Source organism: Lathyrus oleraceus, chromosome 5 (genome assembly GCF_024323335.1).
Source record: "Lathyrus oleraceus cultivar Zhongwan6 chromosome 5, CAAS_Psat_ZW6_1.0, whole genome shotgun sequence".
Lineage (NCBI taxonomy): Eukaryota > Viridiplantae > Streptophyta > Magnoliopsida > Fabales > Fabaceae > Lathyrus > Lathyrus oleraceus.
This window is the reverse complement of record NC_066583.1, coordinates 540,290,684-540,310,341: the sequence shown is the minus strand read 5'-3', so window position 1 is coordinate 540,310,341 and position 19,658 is coordinate 540,290,684. Positions and strand designations below refer to the sequence as shown.

The following is a 19,658-nucleotide window of genomic DNA, read 5'->3' as shown; positions in this document are numbered from 1 at the left end:
GACTGGGGTGCAGGCCCGGACTGGAGGGTGTGTGCAAAGCAAACAAGCCTTCGGGCCTGAAATGTGAAGGCAAGGCCCAAGCAGATTGGACAAGTAGCGGAGACTCCATCTCCTTCACCTTCCTCGGTCAATTTCAACAGACACAGGGAGAACCACATCTCCAAGACCTCCCTAGATGCGCCGGCCTAAACCAACGGCGGCGACCGCAAAATCATACCTCACACCGCCACGCGCCTCTTGACCGACAAGGGGAACGAAGCTCCGCCTAATCGACCGGAGCTACCGCGATGGTTCTCTCACGAAGCGAAGCGAACATCGGCAATGGCGAAAGAAAAATCGCTACGAAAGGACAAGAGATCTTACCGGCAATGGCGAAAGAGGATCCGTCGGTGAAGCCGTATTCGGAACTCAGGTATCACGAAACTCTGATTCTCCGATCCTCCTCTCCTGTTCTGTTGCGAATTGCTTCTAAGTTTTCCTTTCCTTTATGTCGCTGTTGTCGCGGTTCTTGATAGATGGAGATTGGAATCTTGATGCCGGTTCACTGTTTTTCCGTTATAGGCTTTTTGGAAGGGGTCGAATGGTTCTTTATCGGAATTCTGTGGAAGAAACGGTCATGAATTCTTGGTTGAGAGGAGGATTGAAGGTGTTGTCCGGTTGAATATGAAGGAGTTGTAGAAGTTCCTTTTCTGAATTTTGCAGGTTGCGTTAGAGAAAAAGAATTGGTGTGGTGGTTGAAGATTTGGCTATGGAGTTTGGAGTTTAGTGAAGGTGTGGATTGGAAGGTGAAGGGTGATGTTGAAGAGGATTAGGTGATGGAGGAAGAAGAAGACGAATCTAGAAAACTGAGAAGTGGAGATTGAAGATGAAGGTTGAAGAAGGAGCTGGAAAAGTTTGTTAGAGGTTGAAGGATTGAGGGCGAAAACGATTTTGGAATGAGAGGGAAAATTTTCTGAAACCAATGATTGGCAATGATTGCAGCTTATATAGCAGGATCTAAGGGGCAAATTGGAGAATTAAATCTGAAATGATTCAATCTGCACCATCCAGCTGGCATTAAGTGAAGGTGAGTCTTAAATCATGAATTAAGTTCACGTGAGATTTACCACAAGTCCCCATTTTCTAATTGCATTTTCCTTCAATCTCAACTGTGGATAACTATTATTGAACCAAATTGATTTAGACTGTGGCTTGAATAATCACCAGTTTGAATTTTTTTTTGCAGGACATGGTTGATTACCAAGTGCAATCACAGAGTTTCTCCAAGTGGTCAAAGCTGAATCTGCAGCAAGGCTTCTCCTGTAGACTCCTTCTTGTTTTCCAATGTGTTGATTTGTGGGTCGCTTCCTGGATTCACTATGGAAACTTGAAGCTATTTTCGGGCCAAGGAACATTGAGTGACGATGCCACCAGGTTTGTTTAGAAGTTAGTGACACATAGCCTTGTGATGAATGTTGACGGTTAGTGTTAATGCTGATAGTAGCTTTTGGAAGAGTGGTTAATGACAAAATCTGTTAAGTGAAGTCATTTATGTATTGTGAACACGGTTTGTGCAAGCTGAAAGGAAGATGCCGTTGTGTAGTTAGGTATCTTTCGGTTATAAGCTGGAGGTTAGTGAGAAATCCTGCTTTGTATTTCCTATTTTCCGTTTCGGTCCCTTTTCCGTTATTCCAGTTATGATCTAGCTTTAACTTGGTGTCATTGTGAAATGGCAGGTCAAGAAGAAAATGCCGGCAAGGCAATATTGCCAGCTCTAAGTAAATGCGTGGAAGAAGATCTTGCATAGCACCAATTTTGTGGAATCAGTTATAGCAAGTTTCTTTGGCATCGGCACAAATATCACTTGCTTCAAAGTTCTCTGCCAAGTTGCAGAATAAAGCTCCGTCTTCAGTAAATTCTGCTTTGAAGTAGCATTGCTGCGTTGCTTTTGTGGCAGCTTTTACATTACCTTGGCGTGGAGCTTGGTTTGTACACTAGTTGCCCATGCGCTTCATTTGCCGCTTATGCTTTGACGCTGGCTTCACTTGGAGTGTGTAGCTTGATGAAGCTTGCTGTTTGCATTGTACTGCTGTATCATTTCATTTGCTCTTTTTTTTTTGTATTATTATATTTATTTTTATGAACAAACTACATGCATATGGTTTTGGATCATGTTAAGGACTTATTTGGAAAATGGTTTAATTGATTTTGGAATTGGATATGGTTTAAAAATGGATAAATGGTTTGAAAAAAAGAATTAAATGGTCACATGGATTGTTTTAGAAATTAGGAATTAGTAAAATGAAATATTGATTTGGAAAGAGGATTTGGATTACTAGTGGATTTTTATTGTGAAAAATGGATTAAAAAAAAGGTTATGGACATTTGGTTTTAAAATGCGGATATGGGTTGGTGATATGGACAAGGATGGTATATGGATATTTGGTTAGACGGTTGACTTTTATGGGCCTCAGCCGACTTGGTTACGCATTGTGGATTTTGAGCTTTCAACACTTGGCCAAATTGCATCAAAATGAACCTTGGGTTCACATAAGCTCATTGGAACACCCATAGGGCCTTTGTCTCATGGAAAAACTTGATCTCTTGCACAGTTGACTTCTCCTGATGCCAGTCCTGACTGATGCAATGCAATGGACTATGCAATGTGAATGCAATGTTAATGACCTAAAAATGAAATGAATGTACAAATGGGAGGGTGCAAATTCGAGGTGCTACAGCTGCCCCTATTCAATCAACTGGGAACCCGAATGGATGAGAGCAACGGCTGTCAGACTTTCAGGGTAAACAGGGATTGAATACAAAGAACCGTATAAATTTGCACACTGCTGGGATTTGTCTTGTTTTCTTCTTTTTCTGTTTTCAGGGTACAACCACATCCAGACATCGACACACGATGAATGGGAACAGAAATCATCTCAACTAGATGCCAACGGACAACTAGGAAAAACTCAACGTTTACCAAGACCAACGGAGAGGTAAATCAACTCTACCGGGGATAACCAGGAAAGGATACAACCATACGTCAGCGGACGCAATGGGAAAAACTCAGCGTTTACCAAAACCAACGGAGAGGTAACCAATCATTAATGAATGAATGGGAAGAGAGATACAACCATACGTCAGCGGACGGAATGGGGAAAAACTCAACGTTTACCAAGACCAACGGAGAGGTAACCAATCATTAATGAATGAATGGAAAGAGAGATACAACCATACGTCAGCGGACGTAATGGGGAAAAACTCAACGTTTACCAAGACCAACGGAGAGGTAACCAGACATCATCGGATGAATGGGAAGACTCGACCAGACGTCATAGGACGAAAGGGAGAAGCTCGACGTTTATCGACACCAACGGAGAAGGAGGAAACTCAGCCAGACGTCATAGGACGAAAGGGAGACTCAACGTTTATCGACACCAACGGAGAAGGAGAAAACTCAACCAGACATCATAGGACGAAAGGGAGACTCAACGTTTATCGACACCAACGGAGAAGGAGAAAACTCAGCCAGACGTCATAGGACGAAAGGGAGACTCAACGTTTATCGACACCAACGGAGAAGGAGAAAACTCAGCCAAACGTCATAGGACGAAAGGGAGACTCGACCAGACGTCATCGGACGAAAGGGAGAAGGAGAAGGCCACTTCACGAGGGAAAGGCACCACAACCGGAAACCGAATAGGACGTCTACTGGGAATTCTGGTTGGGAATCAACCAGACATTAATGAATGACTGGGAATAGGGTATACAATCAGACGTCATCGGACGAATGAGAAAAACACAACGTTTATCGAAACCAACGGGGAGGTAATTCCACTTGGGGAAAGGTACAACTAGACGTCATAGGACGCATAGGAAAAACTCGACGTTTATCGACACCAACGGAGAGGAGGACTCTGAGGGGAATCATATGGCATTACCAAATGATCTGTAGGGAATAAGCGACTAGACATCATCGGACGACTAGGAGAAACTCAACGTTTATCGACACCAACGGAGAGGAGGATTTTTCTGGGGACGACCCTGTGGGGAAAGATATCAATTATACGCCAACGGACGCATAGGAAAAACTCGACGTTTATCGACACCAACGGAGAGGAGTAAACTTCATTAGGGAAGAGTGAGAACACAACCAAATTATCAGCGGATAATTGGGAAAAACTCGACGTTTATCGACACCAACGGAGAGGAGTAAACTTCACTAGGGAAGAGTGAGAACACAACCAAATTATCAGCGGATAATTGGGAAAAACTCGACGTTTATCGACACCAACGGAGAGGAGTAACTTCACTAGGGAAGGGACGACGTTACGAACATCGAAAGATGATGTTTACCGTCACCAAAGAAACAACACACGCGGGTGTTGACAGGACGACATCTACATATGTCAAGGCAAGGCTAAACACTTGCAGGGGATCTCACTGGGGAACAAAGTCACTACAGCGAGCAAACAGGGAGGAACACCAAGGATACCGGATTGTAGGTATGAAACGGGTGACCGACCAAAGCGTGAATTGGCTTGGCGTTCCCAAAACACTCAACATCCTGAAGAGGGCTAGAAAAGCGGTCCTGTTAAAGGATGGACATTCGATTCCATAGGGAATACGAATCTTACTCGACTGGGGAGGACGACTTCGACCCAAGAGCGCATGAGACATATTATCTATAGCCGTCAAAACGTAGATAATAGACTCGCATGGAAGATTATCCATAACCGGGTTGCAGGTTGTTAAATGGATAAGCGACCGACATCATCCTGAAGAGAGCGAAAGCAAACTTGTTAGAGGATGGACATCCGTTTCCACGAGGAATACGAATCTTACTCTGCTGGAGAAAATAATCAAACGACTGACCAGAGAGCGCATGAGACATATTATCTATAGTCGTCAAAACGTAGATAACACACTCGCATGGAAGATTATCCATAACCGGGTTGCAGGTTGTTAGATGGATGAATCGACCGAAAAGAAAGGCATCGGGGTACCAGGACTAGGTACGCAAAGATGACCAATCAAAAGAGGATAAAGTTGCTAACTCGGAGCAAATACCCAAAAGAAAGGGGGAGACCCACTGGGGACAATACTGCTTGATCAAGGCGAGTATCCAGATGGGACAAGAATATCAATACCGCAAACTGGATACTGATAACTGCAAAGAGGGGATTACATCTACCGGTTAGTAGGCAGAAAACCACGGAAAAGCAACCAGTCATCAATAGGATGAGCACAGAGGGTTAACTCCACAACAAGGAGAGAACGTGGGATTTTACAACTACCAGCTAGTAGGTAGAAAACCACAAAGATAGGACTTACAACCACCGGGTTGTAGGTAGAAGCCAACCGACAGAATGAACCACAAAGGTTACCTCTGCTAGGGGAGGAAAGTGGGATTTTACAACTACCGGATTGTAGGTAGAAAACCACAAAGATAGGACTTACAACTACCGGGTTACAGGTAGAGGCCAACAAACAGCATGAACCACAAAGGTTACCTCTGCTAGGGGATGAAAGTGGGATTTTACAACTACCGGATTGTAGGTAGAAAACCACAAAGATAGGACTTACAACTACCGGGTTGCAGGTAGAGGCCCACAAATTCCGCTGAGGGTAAGATGAATGAGTGCCGGTTAGTGAGCAACTATTCATTTATGCCCCAGGGAAAAACAGGAGACAGCCACAAGGAAGCCAATTCAGGATCGATCCAAAAAGGCAAACTGACCCAAGACATCCTAATGAGGAAAGAACTCACTAGGGAAAACCCGTCCCATTATGTGTGGGAGGGGACGGAACCAACCGTCATCCACGAGGACACAACTCGTGGGGAGTGCAGAAGGAAATGACAGACATTTTCTGCTTAAAGGGTCAAATCTACATGGAGAGATCAGACACCCCCACATCTGCTAAGGAAAAAGATCCAAGCTGGCAAGATGCTACCAATTGGGGAGTAACAATGCTGGGGATACCCACTCACTTGCGGGGTCACTTCTCTCAACCCTGCTGGGGAACCCAATTCTGAAGTCGATCCAAGCGATGCTAAACTCTTTCCAACAACCCAATCTCGGCTGGTCACCACTGCCTAGGGCTAATGGACATGTTTGCAATGTTGATGCATGAGTTTTTTTTTTGTTTTACACAATGCCCCATGAACATGGAAAGGCTATGCGCTAATGATGCAATATGCTATGCTTGTCTAAATGATGAATGCATAAAAACACGTCCCCTTCGGAGACAACACCGGGGAACTCCAGGAACTGTGCTGAGGATCTCATTACCACGTCAATTTCCGCCCTGCTGGGGAAAGACAAACCTTTGCTGGGGGTGAACTCCATCGAACCCATACTGCTTGGAGATTACCCTGCTAGGGGAGGCAACCCACGCTTATCTCTACTGGGGATGATTTTCTCCGAACCCGATCCGCTTGGGGGACCTCGCTGAGGGAAAACCATCAACACAAACTCTGCTGGGAAGACAGCTTCAGACTTGGAAAACAACCACAACTCCGATGGGGACACGGTAACCTTCATGCTTGCTGAGGAGGCACTGATCTCAAATTTGTTAGGGAACTAACACTCTCACACCCACTGGGGATACAGCCTATTGGGTACGGAACGCCTGTCAAGTCGTCGAACAACGTCATCCATCGTCCACCCACAGTGTCAGCTTTCCACTTTTGAGAACTCCCAGACTTGCCTGGACTTTTCTGATTCATCCCACGAAGATCAAATTCCTGGGATTCATACAAACTTTCCAGTCCTTAGACTTTGAAGAGTCCTCTTGGTTAACTTTCCAGGATCGTCGTCCTTCTTTCGTCGTCCTTTCACCGTTCGTCTATCCCTTGCCCCTGGTTGGACTCTGTGGGGATCTTTTGTCAAAAGGCTCCATATCACTACTTGCCAGCGAATGAAGATATCTAACAGCACCTGCACAAGAGATTGTTAGATAAAAGCGTGCCCCAGGCGTGCCAACACTTCAACATCTTGGTCACTCAAACTTCCGAATAAGATTTCCAGATTTCAATCTCATAAGCATGCATCGGAAGGGACCTCTATGTTTCAAAATGCAAATATTCTTTATCAAAATAAACAGATGTTTTCATAATCAAAGCGGTAATGAAAACAAAAACAAAACTATTTGACTGAATACGCATTTTATTGACTGAAAAAAGATAGCTCAAAACCGAGCAACACACAGGAAGCAATCCCTGGAAAGAGGTGATTGCGCACAAAAGGAAAAACTCTATCCTAATGGCAATGTGAAACCGTGATTTCATCGGGTTCCAACTCGGTTACACCTCATATGTCCTCAAGACTTTCCGCACTTTCGGCCTTCTGAACAGGACGCTTCCAATCGGTCTCTGTCGGAGATTAGCTGAGATGTCTTAACCAAAGCACAAACGATCATGCTGGACGTAGTTGTTCGTCTCAATCCCTCTTTTGGCTGGACCGCCTTTTCGGGTTTCAGTCCACCGGGATACCCATTTTTGCCCAAGCCGCCCTTGTGGGGTTTTCGACTTGCCGGGTGTACAGTTTTTTCATTATCCCTAACTTTTGCCCGAACCTTTTCTGTTTTTTTTTTCTTGGTTCGCCGGGATGCCCCTTTTTTGCCTGGACTCTTTCTTTTTTGTCCAGCGGGCCAATTTTTCACGAAGTATCTTTTAACTGCGTCCGCATCCGCAGGGGATGGAAAATCCTCATCATCCGTGGTCGTCAACCATAAGGCTCTGTCAGAGAAGACCCTTTTGACCACGAATGGACATTCATAACTGTGTGTCCGCTTGCCCCACGATCGTTGAGGAGGAAGGATCCTTTTCAACACCATATCTCTCATGATACCCACGAGGTCGCACTTCTCGGTTAACAACACTTCATTTACTGGGTACAACTGCCCCATGACAAGTAACTGTCAGCCTCTTTTCTCAATCAGGCTCAACACGTTATACCGAGTCCTCATCCACTCGCCCTTTTTCAAACTTCTCATCCATCCGGACTCTCCACAATGAGATCTGGCCTCCAGCAGGCAATATCACTTCCATCCCATATTGAATGAGGAAGGCGCTGCCCCAGTAGATGCACGTACCGAAGTACAACACTCAGGACCAACTTCGTACTCAGCCACCATCGTTGGTGCATTCAAATGTTGTCGGGGAAGCACCAGCTCATTCACTTTAAACTTTCCCCATCAGACATCAGAATCCGTTCGGATTCAGGGTCAGGCCCCTCCTCCGGGATCGGTCACTCTCAATCTTTCGATTTGAGTACCTCGAGATGTCCTCATCAGGGACTTTAAATTTCCTTGGTTGAGAATCATCAATGGGTTGCTAGGCGAGATAACCATACAATACCTCCTCTTGATTGCTTTCTGGGAGGTATACCGAATATCGTATTTAGTCGACATCATTTGCCCTCTCGCAACCCGTCTGTTCAATGCTATCTCCTCAAGCACATACTTGATCAGATCCATTTTGGACATCCACAAGGTGGTATGAACCAGCATACTATCTCAGTCGGCGAACAGCCTATGCCAAAGTACATCAAGTTTTCTCGAGCAGTGAGTGTATTGTTTCACAGTCGATAAACTTTTTGCTTAGGTAAATTGCATGCTCTTTTCGACAAGACTAGTCATGCTGACCCACCACACACCTCCTAGACCCCTTGAGGGCTGTCAAGTACCAAATCAACATTTATTCCTTCCACGGGAGGCATTAGAATCGGAGGTTCCTGCAACTTATTCTTTTTTCATTTTTCCATGCCCCTTGGCAGTCATCATTCCACCTGACCATTGATTTCTTTCTCTTTTATTTGTTTTTGGTTCAGGCGTCTATTGCACTGTTCTTTTTTCTTGTTTTTTTTCCTTCTTTTTTTTTGTTCACAGGATCGTCCTCGATTCCTCTGATTTGCCCCCAACAAGCCTCGGCAGCTCACCGGACAGCACTCCATAAGTGCACTGATTTAGACTCAACCTCAGTCTGAGTAGTTTCGATCTGGTCAAACAATTTGCCCCAGATCCACCGGATGCCCCTCTTCTGCTTGGGACTTTGTCATCATGTCATCAACATGGCATTCGCTTTCACGGTGAGTCATATCCTGGAACAAAGTCACCGTAGCCCTTTGATCCGTGGCACCGACCTTCTTCTTCACTAGAGGATAGTCTTCTCTCGATGGTAGCTCGTGCCCCACAACATTGGTATCTCACCTTGGTGTATCTTGATGCAATCAGGTGAAGGTATCAACCTGCTCTTTCAACAGGGCTACCATTCTGTTCTTGACTTGCCTCTGAAGCGGCCTCAACTTTCACTTTCTGACCTCGGCGGTGCTTGGAATAACAATTCTTGTATCGCTCCTCGTGTGGTTGAATCACCTTCTCCTCTTGTTTCAACAACCTAGCTAATTCCAGCAGATCACAATCTTCTTCGCCTTCTTCTTCGGCATGATAGCTTGGATTGTCGAAGTCATATAGAGGTGTAACCAAATTGTTATCGATGAGATCAGGAGGGTAATCACTTTTGAGGTCGGAACCAAATGAGTCAAAAGGAAAGAAAATAAAAACATTGCCACTTTTATTTTATTTTTTAAACTGCAAAAAAATGAAAAACAGGGAACACCGCTTTTGATCACAAAGACATCCATTTATTACTGATGTAAAATGTTGCACAATGAAACACATGAGGTGGCCCTTACAATGGACCAGTACGTTTCGGGCAAAACGTATGGCTTTCATGCAAACAAATCTAAAACACAGAAAAACTACTCCTCCGGATGAGTGACAGGGATGCTTTTGGAGGCCTTCCAATCGCCTGGTACGCACGACTTTATCCACAGCTCTAGCTCACGGTCGCGGTCGATCTCTTCACTCACTGAACAAGCATGATCAGAATTCAGCATTCCTGCACTGACGAAGATGTACGGTGGACGGCGTCCTCTGTTTGGTCTAGACGACTCTTGATCTGGATAGCCGATCCCAAACATGTCTGCCTTCACCACTATGTCGATGATTCTCCCCCAGCCTTGGGCCTCTTGGTTTTTCACCACTTCCAGAGCTTGTTTATAAGAAGAAATGGACAGCTTCTTCTCTTTCTCAACAACAAGGGCGCTCTCCACCTTGACGGTTTCGATTGCTTGACTGGGTGCTTCAACTTTTTCCTTGTCTATTTCCTCTTCCTTGATCCTCTGGGTGGTATCCCCTGTCAGCATACATCCCTCTGTGGCGACGGTTGCACAAGTATTATCAACAGCAGGGACGGCTCTATCCTGCATCAGAAGTTTTGGGACCACATCCATTGGAACTTTTAGCTGATCCTTCTCAGTCACCTCCATCCCCTTTCTGGCTTTCTTCACCATCTTCACTTTTATAGGACCCTGCCTGGGTACGGGGTTGACATCCCCCTTCATGATCCGGGCCAAGTTAATGGTCTTGGAGTCCACCATGTCCTGGACGGCATGCTTAAAAGCTCTACAGCCCTCAATGCTATGTCCGGGCATCTCAGAATGAAACACACAACTAGCATTCTCATCATAGTTTGGAGGCCTGTTCTGCCGTTCTATGGGAATCAATATCCTTGGCCGGATTAAACCAAGATCCATCAACCTCTGGAACAAAAGGGTGTAGGTCACAGGTGGTTCCTCAAACTGCCGCTCCTCCTTCTTCTTCTTCACCTGGCCCCTAACTCTTGGTGCCTTCTGTTGAGGTGGTAGTTGTTGCGGTGGTACAAGCGGATTACCAACAGGAGTGGTTACAGCAGCAGCATAAGGGTGATAACGGTCCTTACTGCGTTCTTTCTTTGCTGGCACACCAACTGGCTCAACCTCCTTCTTGAAAGGACCACTGTCAGAGAGTTTCTTTACTACGGTGCCAGAAGGTTTGTTCACTTCGGTTGACACGGCTTTTTCCACCATCAGCCACTTCTCAATCTTTTCCAATCTCTCAGACATGGCTTTCTGTCCCAAGGCGAGCCCTTGCACAACACTGAACAATCCCTTCATCATCTCTTTCAGCTCAAGGATGTCGGCGTTGGGAAGATCCATCCGTTCGGATTTGTTGCCCCTAGCAGGATATCTGAGCAAACAAGCTATGCGCACCGGTTGACACCTACAAAACAGCAAATGGGTTAGTATGACTCACACATGCAATGTCTGTCCGTACTAGGAAAATTCTGCCCTTTGATTCCGGTTTCATCGAGACAGATAAAATTTTATCAACAACATTCTTACATCTGGATGTCTCTCAACCTGAGTCTCTGTTAAAAATAATGGACCCTGAGTACGGACAGACATGAGTTGAATGCAGATGAATGCGAAATGAGACCAATGCAAATGCATGAATGCAGGTCGTTGTGCCACCAAGTCATCTGAAGACCCATTCTCTGAACCAGTCACAGTCAACTGAGTCACCATAAATCCGACTTGGGGAGTTCCGAAATAAACGGAACTGGAGATTACATCACTACCATCACAGGAATATCCACTGAACGGATGACAGCCAGATCCTCTGAACAAGTACTCTCAACTCAACCCGGGGATCCGAAATAAACGGAACCCGCTGATAAACCACGGACCGAACTCTGGCGTCCCAGAAATAAGTGTCCACAATTCACAGTCACCATCAGTACCAAGAGTCACCAACAAATCACCAACCAGTCAGCAACTGTACCTGTAATGATCATTCCCTCCCCACTCACGGGTGTCATCTAGGTCAGGGTAAGGTCAAGAGAAACGCAGCATAAATAACCTTTCGCAGAATATCATCCTGTGCACACCCGATGTATGCACCGATAATATCCCACCAGGGTCTGAACTGCTCGTGATATCAATGTTCCGCTAAGTGGCGCCATACCACCCGCTTCCCATGAATCACTCTATTCCTAAGTTTCCTAGATTGCACTCATAGCCTGGGTATTGGGCCTTTTACCTCGAGTAACTCCCACCCCAAACAGAGAAACACAGCCAGCACAGCAGATAAAATGAATGAATGCAAACATTAATGCACACATTGAAAGCAAACAGTAAACGACATGAATGCAATAAATAAAGCAGCATATGACAACCAAAGCCCTAACCTAGAGAGCGCTAGGAGAGACTCGCTTAGGGAAGATGGACCAGCACAGGTCAACTTCTCTCTCCCCAGCAGAGTCGCCAGCTGTCGCATTACGCGAAAAACCGGCGGGAAAACAAGAACAACAGAGCCGCCACCGTGCGTTATTTATCCCAAAAGAGGGAAAGGAAACGCTCGAAGTAAACCTGGAAAAAGCATGGTCTCGCGACCAAAGAGAATGGGATCGGGAGTCGGTTATGCGAAGGGAAGGTATTAGCACCCCTACGCATCCGTCGTACTCGACGGGATCCACGCACAATAGGAAGGAAAATGGTTGCTAAAAACACTGCTCACACACACACACACTGGCTGAAAGAGACACAAGAAAACAGACAAGACTGACTCGGCAGGATATCGTATCCTGGGCCTACTTAGTCTATCAGGCATAGACATCAGAGTCAAAGTAGTTCGGACTGGGGAAACGACACATGCTCGCTAGGATATCGCATCCTATGCATACGTATCTCCTTTGGACGAAGGAGAATCAGAGCATTCGTAGCTCGGCTAACACGCACACAAACAAACACAGGCAAAGGCAAACGTGGAGCCTGAATGCCAATCAATGGGCTTACATCAGCATCCGAACCAAAACACACACAAGAGGGCAAACATGGAGCCCGACTGCCAATCACTGGACTTACGTCGGCATCCGAACCAAACACACGCACACTGGAACCCGAATGCCACTCGATGGACTTACATCAGCTTCCAAGCACACAACAAGACACAGGATGTGGAATGCCAATCGCTGGGCTTACATCCACCTCCTAACACCCACACAGGAAGAAGAAGGGTCTCGATTGCAACTAGGGCAAGAGAAAGGGAAGGTCTCAATCGCAACGAGGGCGAGAGAAAAGAATTAGTGTTAGTTGTTAGTCAAACTCGGCAAGACATCGCGTCTCGTGCCTACGTATCTCATCTGAACATGAGAATCAGAGTTGCCGTAGTTCGGCCAAACTATTCCTGTTGGTTTGTGTTTTTTAAGTGGATAACGTCACTACGCAATCTACCGGATGCTCGACCTTTGGAGACTTACTCACCTGTAGTAGAAGGAGTTGACGTATCCTTAAGAGGGGATAATGTTTGTTTGTGTTTTAGGAAAGCTCAAGCAAGAAAGGAAGTCCTATACGAAGGAACCGTGCTACCTTAATTGACATGCAAACGAGACTACGCGGAGTCTAGCAAACCTAGGGGATACAATCACACCACACAAACATATACAGCATGAAATAAACACACCAACAAGGGGGCTCAAACATCAGGCTAGGCTTTAGTCGAGGGGTCATATCAACCTCAACAAACAAGCCTCTGTATCGGGGTCAGGTTAGCTCTTAACCTTGCCATTGAGAGGCTAAGGTGAAGCTAGATGAAAGGTGATGAGGGGTGTGCCTCATTGCTTCTATCTCAAGTCAGAGAGAGCATCAGACAAGGGAGCGTGGGTCCAGAATGGGGGGACCCTTCTACGCTCAGGACATAGACTCGACTGTACAATGTACAAGATCTTGGGCTTGGATCTCAATGCTACAACCATGTAATGGGAGCAAGGAGAAGACTCACTGAATAGTGGGGGATAGATTGCTTATCCCTACCTTCCACCAATTGCCTCAAATGAGGACTTTTCCTGCTTGGGACAAATATAAACATAGACAAGCATTGCCTCTTAAGGAGGACTTCAGACAATTTGCCCGGCCCGGTAACAGCCGGGTCTCCAGACTACATGAAGAAGAAGGCTCTATACCTCAATGCCAATTGCTTATAAGCAAAGCAATGCAAGTTCTTAAGAGAACTGAGCAACTAAGGGTACCTGTGTAAATAGCTAACCAGTCAGTACACAATTCAAACAAACAATCAACAGTCAATATCACACAAACAGACAAATCCAATCAGACAACAATGAGCGATCCATGAACACAAGGGAATCCCCCATTAAGGCATACAAAACACACAATTGTTAGCCAACAACAACAAATGGTTAAGCTCAAATGGAGGAGCATCATCACTCATGTAGATGCATTCTTGAACCTGAAATCACAATTCAAATGATAAGTCCAAACCACTAGGTCGAAGCCTAGGGTCAACAGAGGGAAAAATTCCAGAACAGAAGCTGATACTCCACACGAAACTCATTTAATCAAGAGATGACATGTCCTAAAATTAAGGGAGCATGCAAGATCGAATTATCTCTAAGCCTAGGGGTAGAATGGTCATTTCACAGTTAATGGATTAATATTGGATTAAAATCTATTTACAACATTCTAATTAAAAGTCAACTAAAATCTAAACTAGATTTAATATTCTAAACTACTTCTAATAATATTTCTAATGGTTTCTAGAATCCTAAGCAAATTTTAATACCTAATTAAAATTCTAAAAAAGGCTAATTATCTAAAATTCTATTAGACTAATCTAATCAATATCCTAAAATCCTAAAAGTTAATCAAGGTTTAATATTCCTAAGATTATTCATATTCTAACTAAAGTCTAATAATACCTAATTCTGAAATTTAATAAAACTATTTCTAATACTAAATATCATGCAATTAACATAAAATGAAAGGGGCCTTATATGGACTGGGGTGCAGGCCCGGACTGGAGGGTGTGTGCAAAGCAAACAAGCCTTCGGGCCTGAAATGTGAAGGCAAGGCCCAAGCAGATTGGACAAGTAGCGGAGACTCCATCTCCTTCACCTTCCTCGGTCAATTTCAACAGACACAGGGAGAACCACATCTTCAAGACCTCCCTAGATGCGCCGGCCTAAACCAACGGCGGCGACCGCAAAATCATACCTCACACCGCCACGCGCCTCTTGACCGACAAGGGGAACGAAGCTCCGCCTAATCGACCGGAGCTACCGCGATGGTTCTCTCACGAAGCGAAGCGAACATCGGCAATGGCGAAAGAAAAATCGCTACGAAAGGACAAGAGATCTTACCGGCAATGGCGAAAGAGGATCCGTCGGTGAAGCCGTATTCGGAACTCAGGTATCACGAAACTCTGATTCTCCGATCCTCCTCTCCTGTTCTGTTGCGAATTGCTTCTAAGTTTTCCTTTCCTTTATGTCGCTGTTGTCGCGGTTCTTGATAGATGGAGATTGGAATCTTGATGCCGGTTCACTGTTTTTCCGTTACAGGCTTTTTGGAAGGGGTCGAATGGTTCTTTATCGGAATTCTGTGGAAGAAACGGTCATGAATTCTTGGTTGAGAGGAGGATTGAAGGTGTTGTCCGGTTGAATATGAAGGAGTTGTAGAAGTTCCTTTTCTGAATTTTGCAGGTTGCGTTAGAGAAAAAGAATTGGTGTGGTGGTTGAAGATTTGGCTATGGAGTTTGGAGTTTAGTGAAGGTGTGGATTGGAAGGTGAAGGGTGATGTTGAAGAGGATTAGGTGATGGAGGAAGAAGAAGACGAATCTAGAAAACTGAGAAGTGGAGATTGAAGATGAAGGTTGAAGAAGGAGCTGGAAAAGTTTGTTAGAGGTTGAAGGATTGAGGGCGAAAACGATTTTGGAATGAGAGGGAAAATTTTCTGAAACCAATGATTGGCAATGATTGCAGCTTATATAGCAGGATCTAAGGGGCAAATTGGAGAATTAAATCTGAAATGATTCAATCTGCACCATCCAGCTGGCATTAAGTGAAGGTGAGTCTTAAATCATGAATTAAGTTCACGTGAGATTTACCACAAGTCCCCATTTTCTAATTGCATTTTCCTTCAATCTCAACTGTGGATAACTATTATTGAACCAAATTGATTTAGACTGTGGCTTGAATAATCACCAGTTTGAATTTTTTTTTTGCAGGACATGGTTGATTACCAAGTGCAATCACAGAGTTTCTCCAAGTGGTCAAAGCTGAATCTGCAGCAAGGCTTCTCCTGTAGACTCCTTCTTGTTTTCCAATGTGTTGATTTGTGGGTCGCTTCCTGGATTCACTATGGAAACTTGAAGCTATTTTCGGGCCAAGGAACATTGAGTGACGATGCCACCAGGTTTGTTTAGAAGTTAGTGACACATAGCCTTGTGATGAATGTTGACGGTTAGTGTTAATGCTGATAGTAGCTTTTGGAAGAGTGGTTAATGACAAAATCTGTTAAGTGAAGTCATTTATGTATTGTGAACACGGTTTGTGCAAGCTGAAAGGAAGATGCCGTTGTGTAGTTAGGTATCTTTCGGTTATAAGCTGGAGGTTAGTGAGAAATCCTGCTTTGTATTTCCTATTTTCCGTTTCGGTCCCTTTTCCGTTATTCCAGTTATGATCTAGCTTTAACTTGGTGTCATTGTGAAATGGCAGGTCAAGAAGAAAATGCCGGCAAGGCAATATTGCCAGCTCTAAGTAAATGCGTGGAAGAAGATCTTGCATAGCACCAATTTTGCGGAATCAGTTATAGCAAGTTTCTTTGGCATCGGCACAAATATCACTTGCTTCAAAGTTCTCTGCCAAGTTGCAGAATAAAGCTCCGTCTTCAGTAAATTCTGCTTTGAAGTAGCATTGCTGCGTTGCTTTTGTGGCAGCTTTTACATTACCTTGGCGTGGAGCTTGGTTTGTACACTAGTTGCCCATGCGCTTCATTTGCCGCTTATGCTTTGACGCTGGCTTCACTTGGAGTGTGTAGCTTGATGAAGCTTGCTGTTTGCATTGTACTGCTGTATCATTTCATTTGCTCTTTTTTTTTTTGTATTATTATATTTATTTTTATGAACAAACTACATGCATATGGTTTTGGATCATGTTAAGGACTTATTTGGAAAATGGTTTAATTGATTTTGGAATTGGATATGGTTTAAAAATGGATAAATGGTTTGAAAAAAAGAATTAAATGGTCACATGGATTGTTTTAGAAATTAGGAATTAGTAAAATGAAATATTGATTTGGAAAGAGGATTTGGATTACTAGTGGATTTTTATTGTGAAAAATGGATTAAAAAAAAGGTTATGGACATTTGGTTTTAAAATGCGGATATGGGTTGGTGATATGGACAAGGATGGTATATGGATATTTGGTTAGACGGTTGACTTTTATGGGCCTCAGCCGACTTGGTTACGCATTGTGGATTTTGAGCTTTCAACACTTGGCCAAATTGCATCAAAATGAACCTTGGGTTCACATAAGCTCATTGGAACACCCATAGGGCCTTTGTCTCATGGAAAAACTTGATCTCTTGCACAGTTGACTTCTCCTGATGCCAGTCCTGACTGATGCAATGCAATGGACTATGCAATGTGAATGCAATGTTAATGACCTAAAAATGAAATGAATGTACAAATGGGAGGGTGCAAATTCGAGGTGCTACACCAGGATACAAGCTTCGTACTCAGCCACCATTGTTGGTGCATTCAAATGTTATCCGGGCCACAAAAGGAATGTGGGATCTTTTTGGCGTAACCAACACGGCACTAACTCATCCATATTAACCTCCCCCATCAGACATCAGAATACGTTCGGATTCAGGGTCAGGCCCCTCCTCCGGGATTGGTTCCTCACAATCTTTCGATTTGAGCACCTCGAGATGCCTTCATCAGGGAACTCAAACTTCCTTGGTTGATAATCCTCAATGGGTTGCGGGGTGATGTAATCGGACAATACACTCCCCTCGATTGCTTTCTGAGAGGTATACTGTATATCGTATTCAGTCAACATCATTTGCCCTTTCGCCACCCGTCCGGTCAATGCTGACTTCTCAAACGTATACTTGATTGGATCCATCTTGGAAATCCACAAAGTGGTATGAACCAGCATATACTGTCTCAGTCGGCGAGCAGCCTATGCCAAAGTACAACAAGTTCTCTCGAGCAGTGAATGTATTGTTTCACAGTCGATAAACTCTTTGCTAAGGTAAATTGCATGCTCTTTTCGACCAGACTCGTCATGCTGACCCAGTACACACCTCATAGACCCCTCGAGGGCTGTCAAGTACCAGATTAACAGTTGTTCCTTCCACAGGAGGCATCAGAATCAGAGGTTCCTGCAACTTATTCTTTTATCTTTCAATGCCCCTTGGCAATCATTATCCACCTGACCATTCGCTCTCTTTTTTTTCGGTTCGGGCATTTCTTTGTATTGCTTTTTTCCTTTCTTTTCTTTTCTTTCTTTCTTTTTCTTTTTTTTTTTTTTAGCAGGATCGACCTCGATTTCTCTTTCGTTCACAATAAGCCTCGGCAACTTACCGGACAGCACTCCACAAGTGCACTGATTCGGACTCAACCTCAGTCTGAGTTGTCTCAACCGGTCAAACAACTTGTCCCGGATCCACCAGATGCCCCTTCTGCTTAGGACTTTACTATCATGTCATCAACATAGCATTTGATTCCACAGTGAATCATATCATGAAACAAAGTCACTCTGATACGTGGCACTGGCGTTCTGCTTCACTAGAGGACAGTCTTCTCTCCATGGTAGCTTGTGCCCAACGACATCGGTATCCAACCCTGGCATATCCTGACACGACCAGGCGAAGGTATCCATATGCTCTTTCAACAAGGCTACCATTCTGCTCTCGACTCGCCTCTGAAGCAGCTCCAACTTTCACTTCCTTTCTGACCTCGGCGGTGCCTGGAATAACAATCTTGAATCGCTCCTCGTGCGGTTGAATCACCTTCTCCTCTTGTCTTAACAACCTGGCTAATTCCAGCAGATCACAATCTTCTTCGCCTTATTCTTCGGCATGATAGATCGGATTGTCGAAGTCATACAGAGGTGTAACCGAATTGTTATCAATGAGATCAGGAGGATAGTCTCTTTTGAGGTCGGAACAAGACGAATCAAAAGGAAAGAAAAATGAAAATAAACATTGCCATTTTATTTTTTTAAACTGCAAAAATAAATGAAAAACAGGGAACACCGCTTTTAATCACAAAACATCCATTTATTAACGATGCAAAATGTTGCACAATGAAACACATGAGATGACCCTTACAATGGACTATTACATTTCGGGCAAAACGTATGGCTTTCATGCAAACAGAATTGAAACACATAAATACTACTCTTCTGGATGAGTGACAGTGGTGATCTTTGAGGCCTTCCAGTTCCCTGGTACGCACGATTTTATCCACCACTCAAGCTCGCGGTCACGGTCAATCTCTTCACCCGCTATACAGGCGTGACCTGGATCCAGCATTCCGGCACTGACGAACGTGAACGGTGGACGACGTCCTCTGTTCTGTCTAGACGACTCTTGATCTGGCTGATAGCCAACCCCGAACATATCCGCTTTCACCATAATGTCTATGATCTTTCCCTAGCCTAGGGCTTCTCCGTTCTTCACCACTTCCATGGCCTGTTTATAAGAAGAAATGGACAGCTTCTTCTCTTTCTCAACACAGATGGCTTCCTCTACCTTGATGGTTTCAACTGCCTGACCTGGTTTTTCAAATTTTCCACCATCCATTTCTGCTTCCATCATTCTTTGGATCGTTTCCCTCATCATTACACACCCATTTGTGGCGACGGCCGCACAACAGTTATCAATACTAGGGAAAGCTCCACTCTTTATCAGATGTTTGGGATCACAGACATTGGAGTTTTTAACTGATCTCCATCAGTCACCTCTATTCCTCTCTTGCTCTTTGACATCAC

General features: G+C 44.5%; 1 protein-coding gene and 1 long non-coding RNA gene across 5 annotated transcripts; one reads left to right on the top strand and one right to left on the bottom strand.

Moving 5' to 3' along the window:
- Positions 1–116: 116 nt before the first annotated feature.
- Positions 117–16,851, top strand: LOC127086223 (uncharacterized). 4 transcript variants are annotated; one of them, XR_007789432.1, is made up of 4 exons: positions 117–412; positions 562–1,066; positions 15,883–16,267; positions 16,373–16,851. It is a non-coding gene; the product is annotated as an uncharacterized LOC127086223 (long non-coding RNA). The 4 variants fall into 4 exon arrangements; XR_007789433.1 differs by lacking the exon at positions 15,883–16,267 and adding an exon at positions 1,226–1,610; XR_007789434.1 differs by lacking the exon at positions 562–1,066 and adding an exon at positions 15,218–15,722 and having other exon boundaries at positions 118–412.
- Positions 8,652–14,145, bottom strand: LOC127086222 (uncharacterized). The gene is made up of 2 exons (XM_051026941.1): positions 13,826–14,145; positions 8,652–11,085 (listed from the first exon to the last, which is right to left on the bottom strand). The coding sequence occupies exon 2, from the start codon at positions 11,019–11,021 to the stop codon at positions 9,744–9,746; it is 1,278 nt and encodes a 425-aa protein (XP_050882898.1). The 5' UTR covers positions 11,022–11,085; positions 13,826–14,145; the 3' UTR covers positions 8,652–9,743.
- Positions 16,852–19,658: the final 2,807 nt, after the last annotated feature.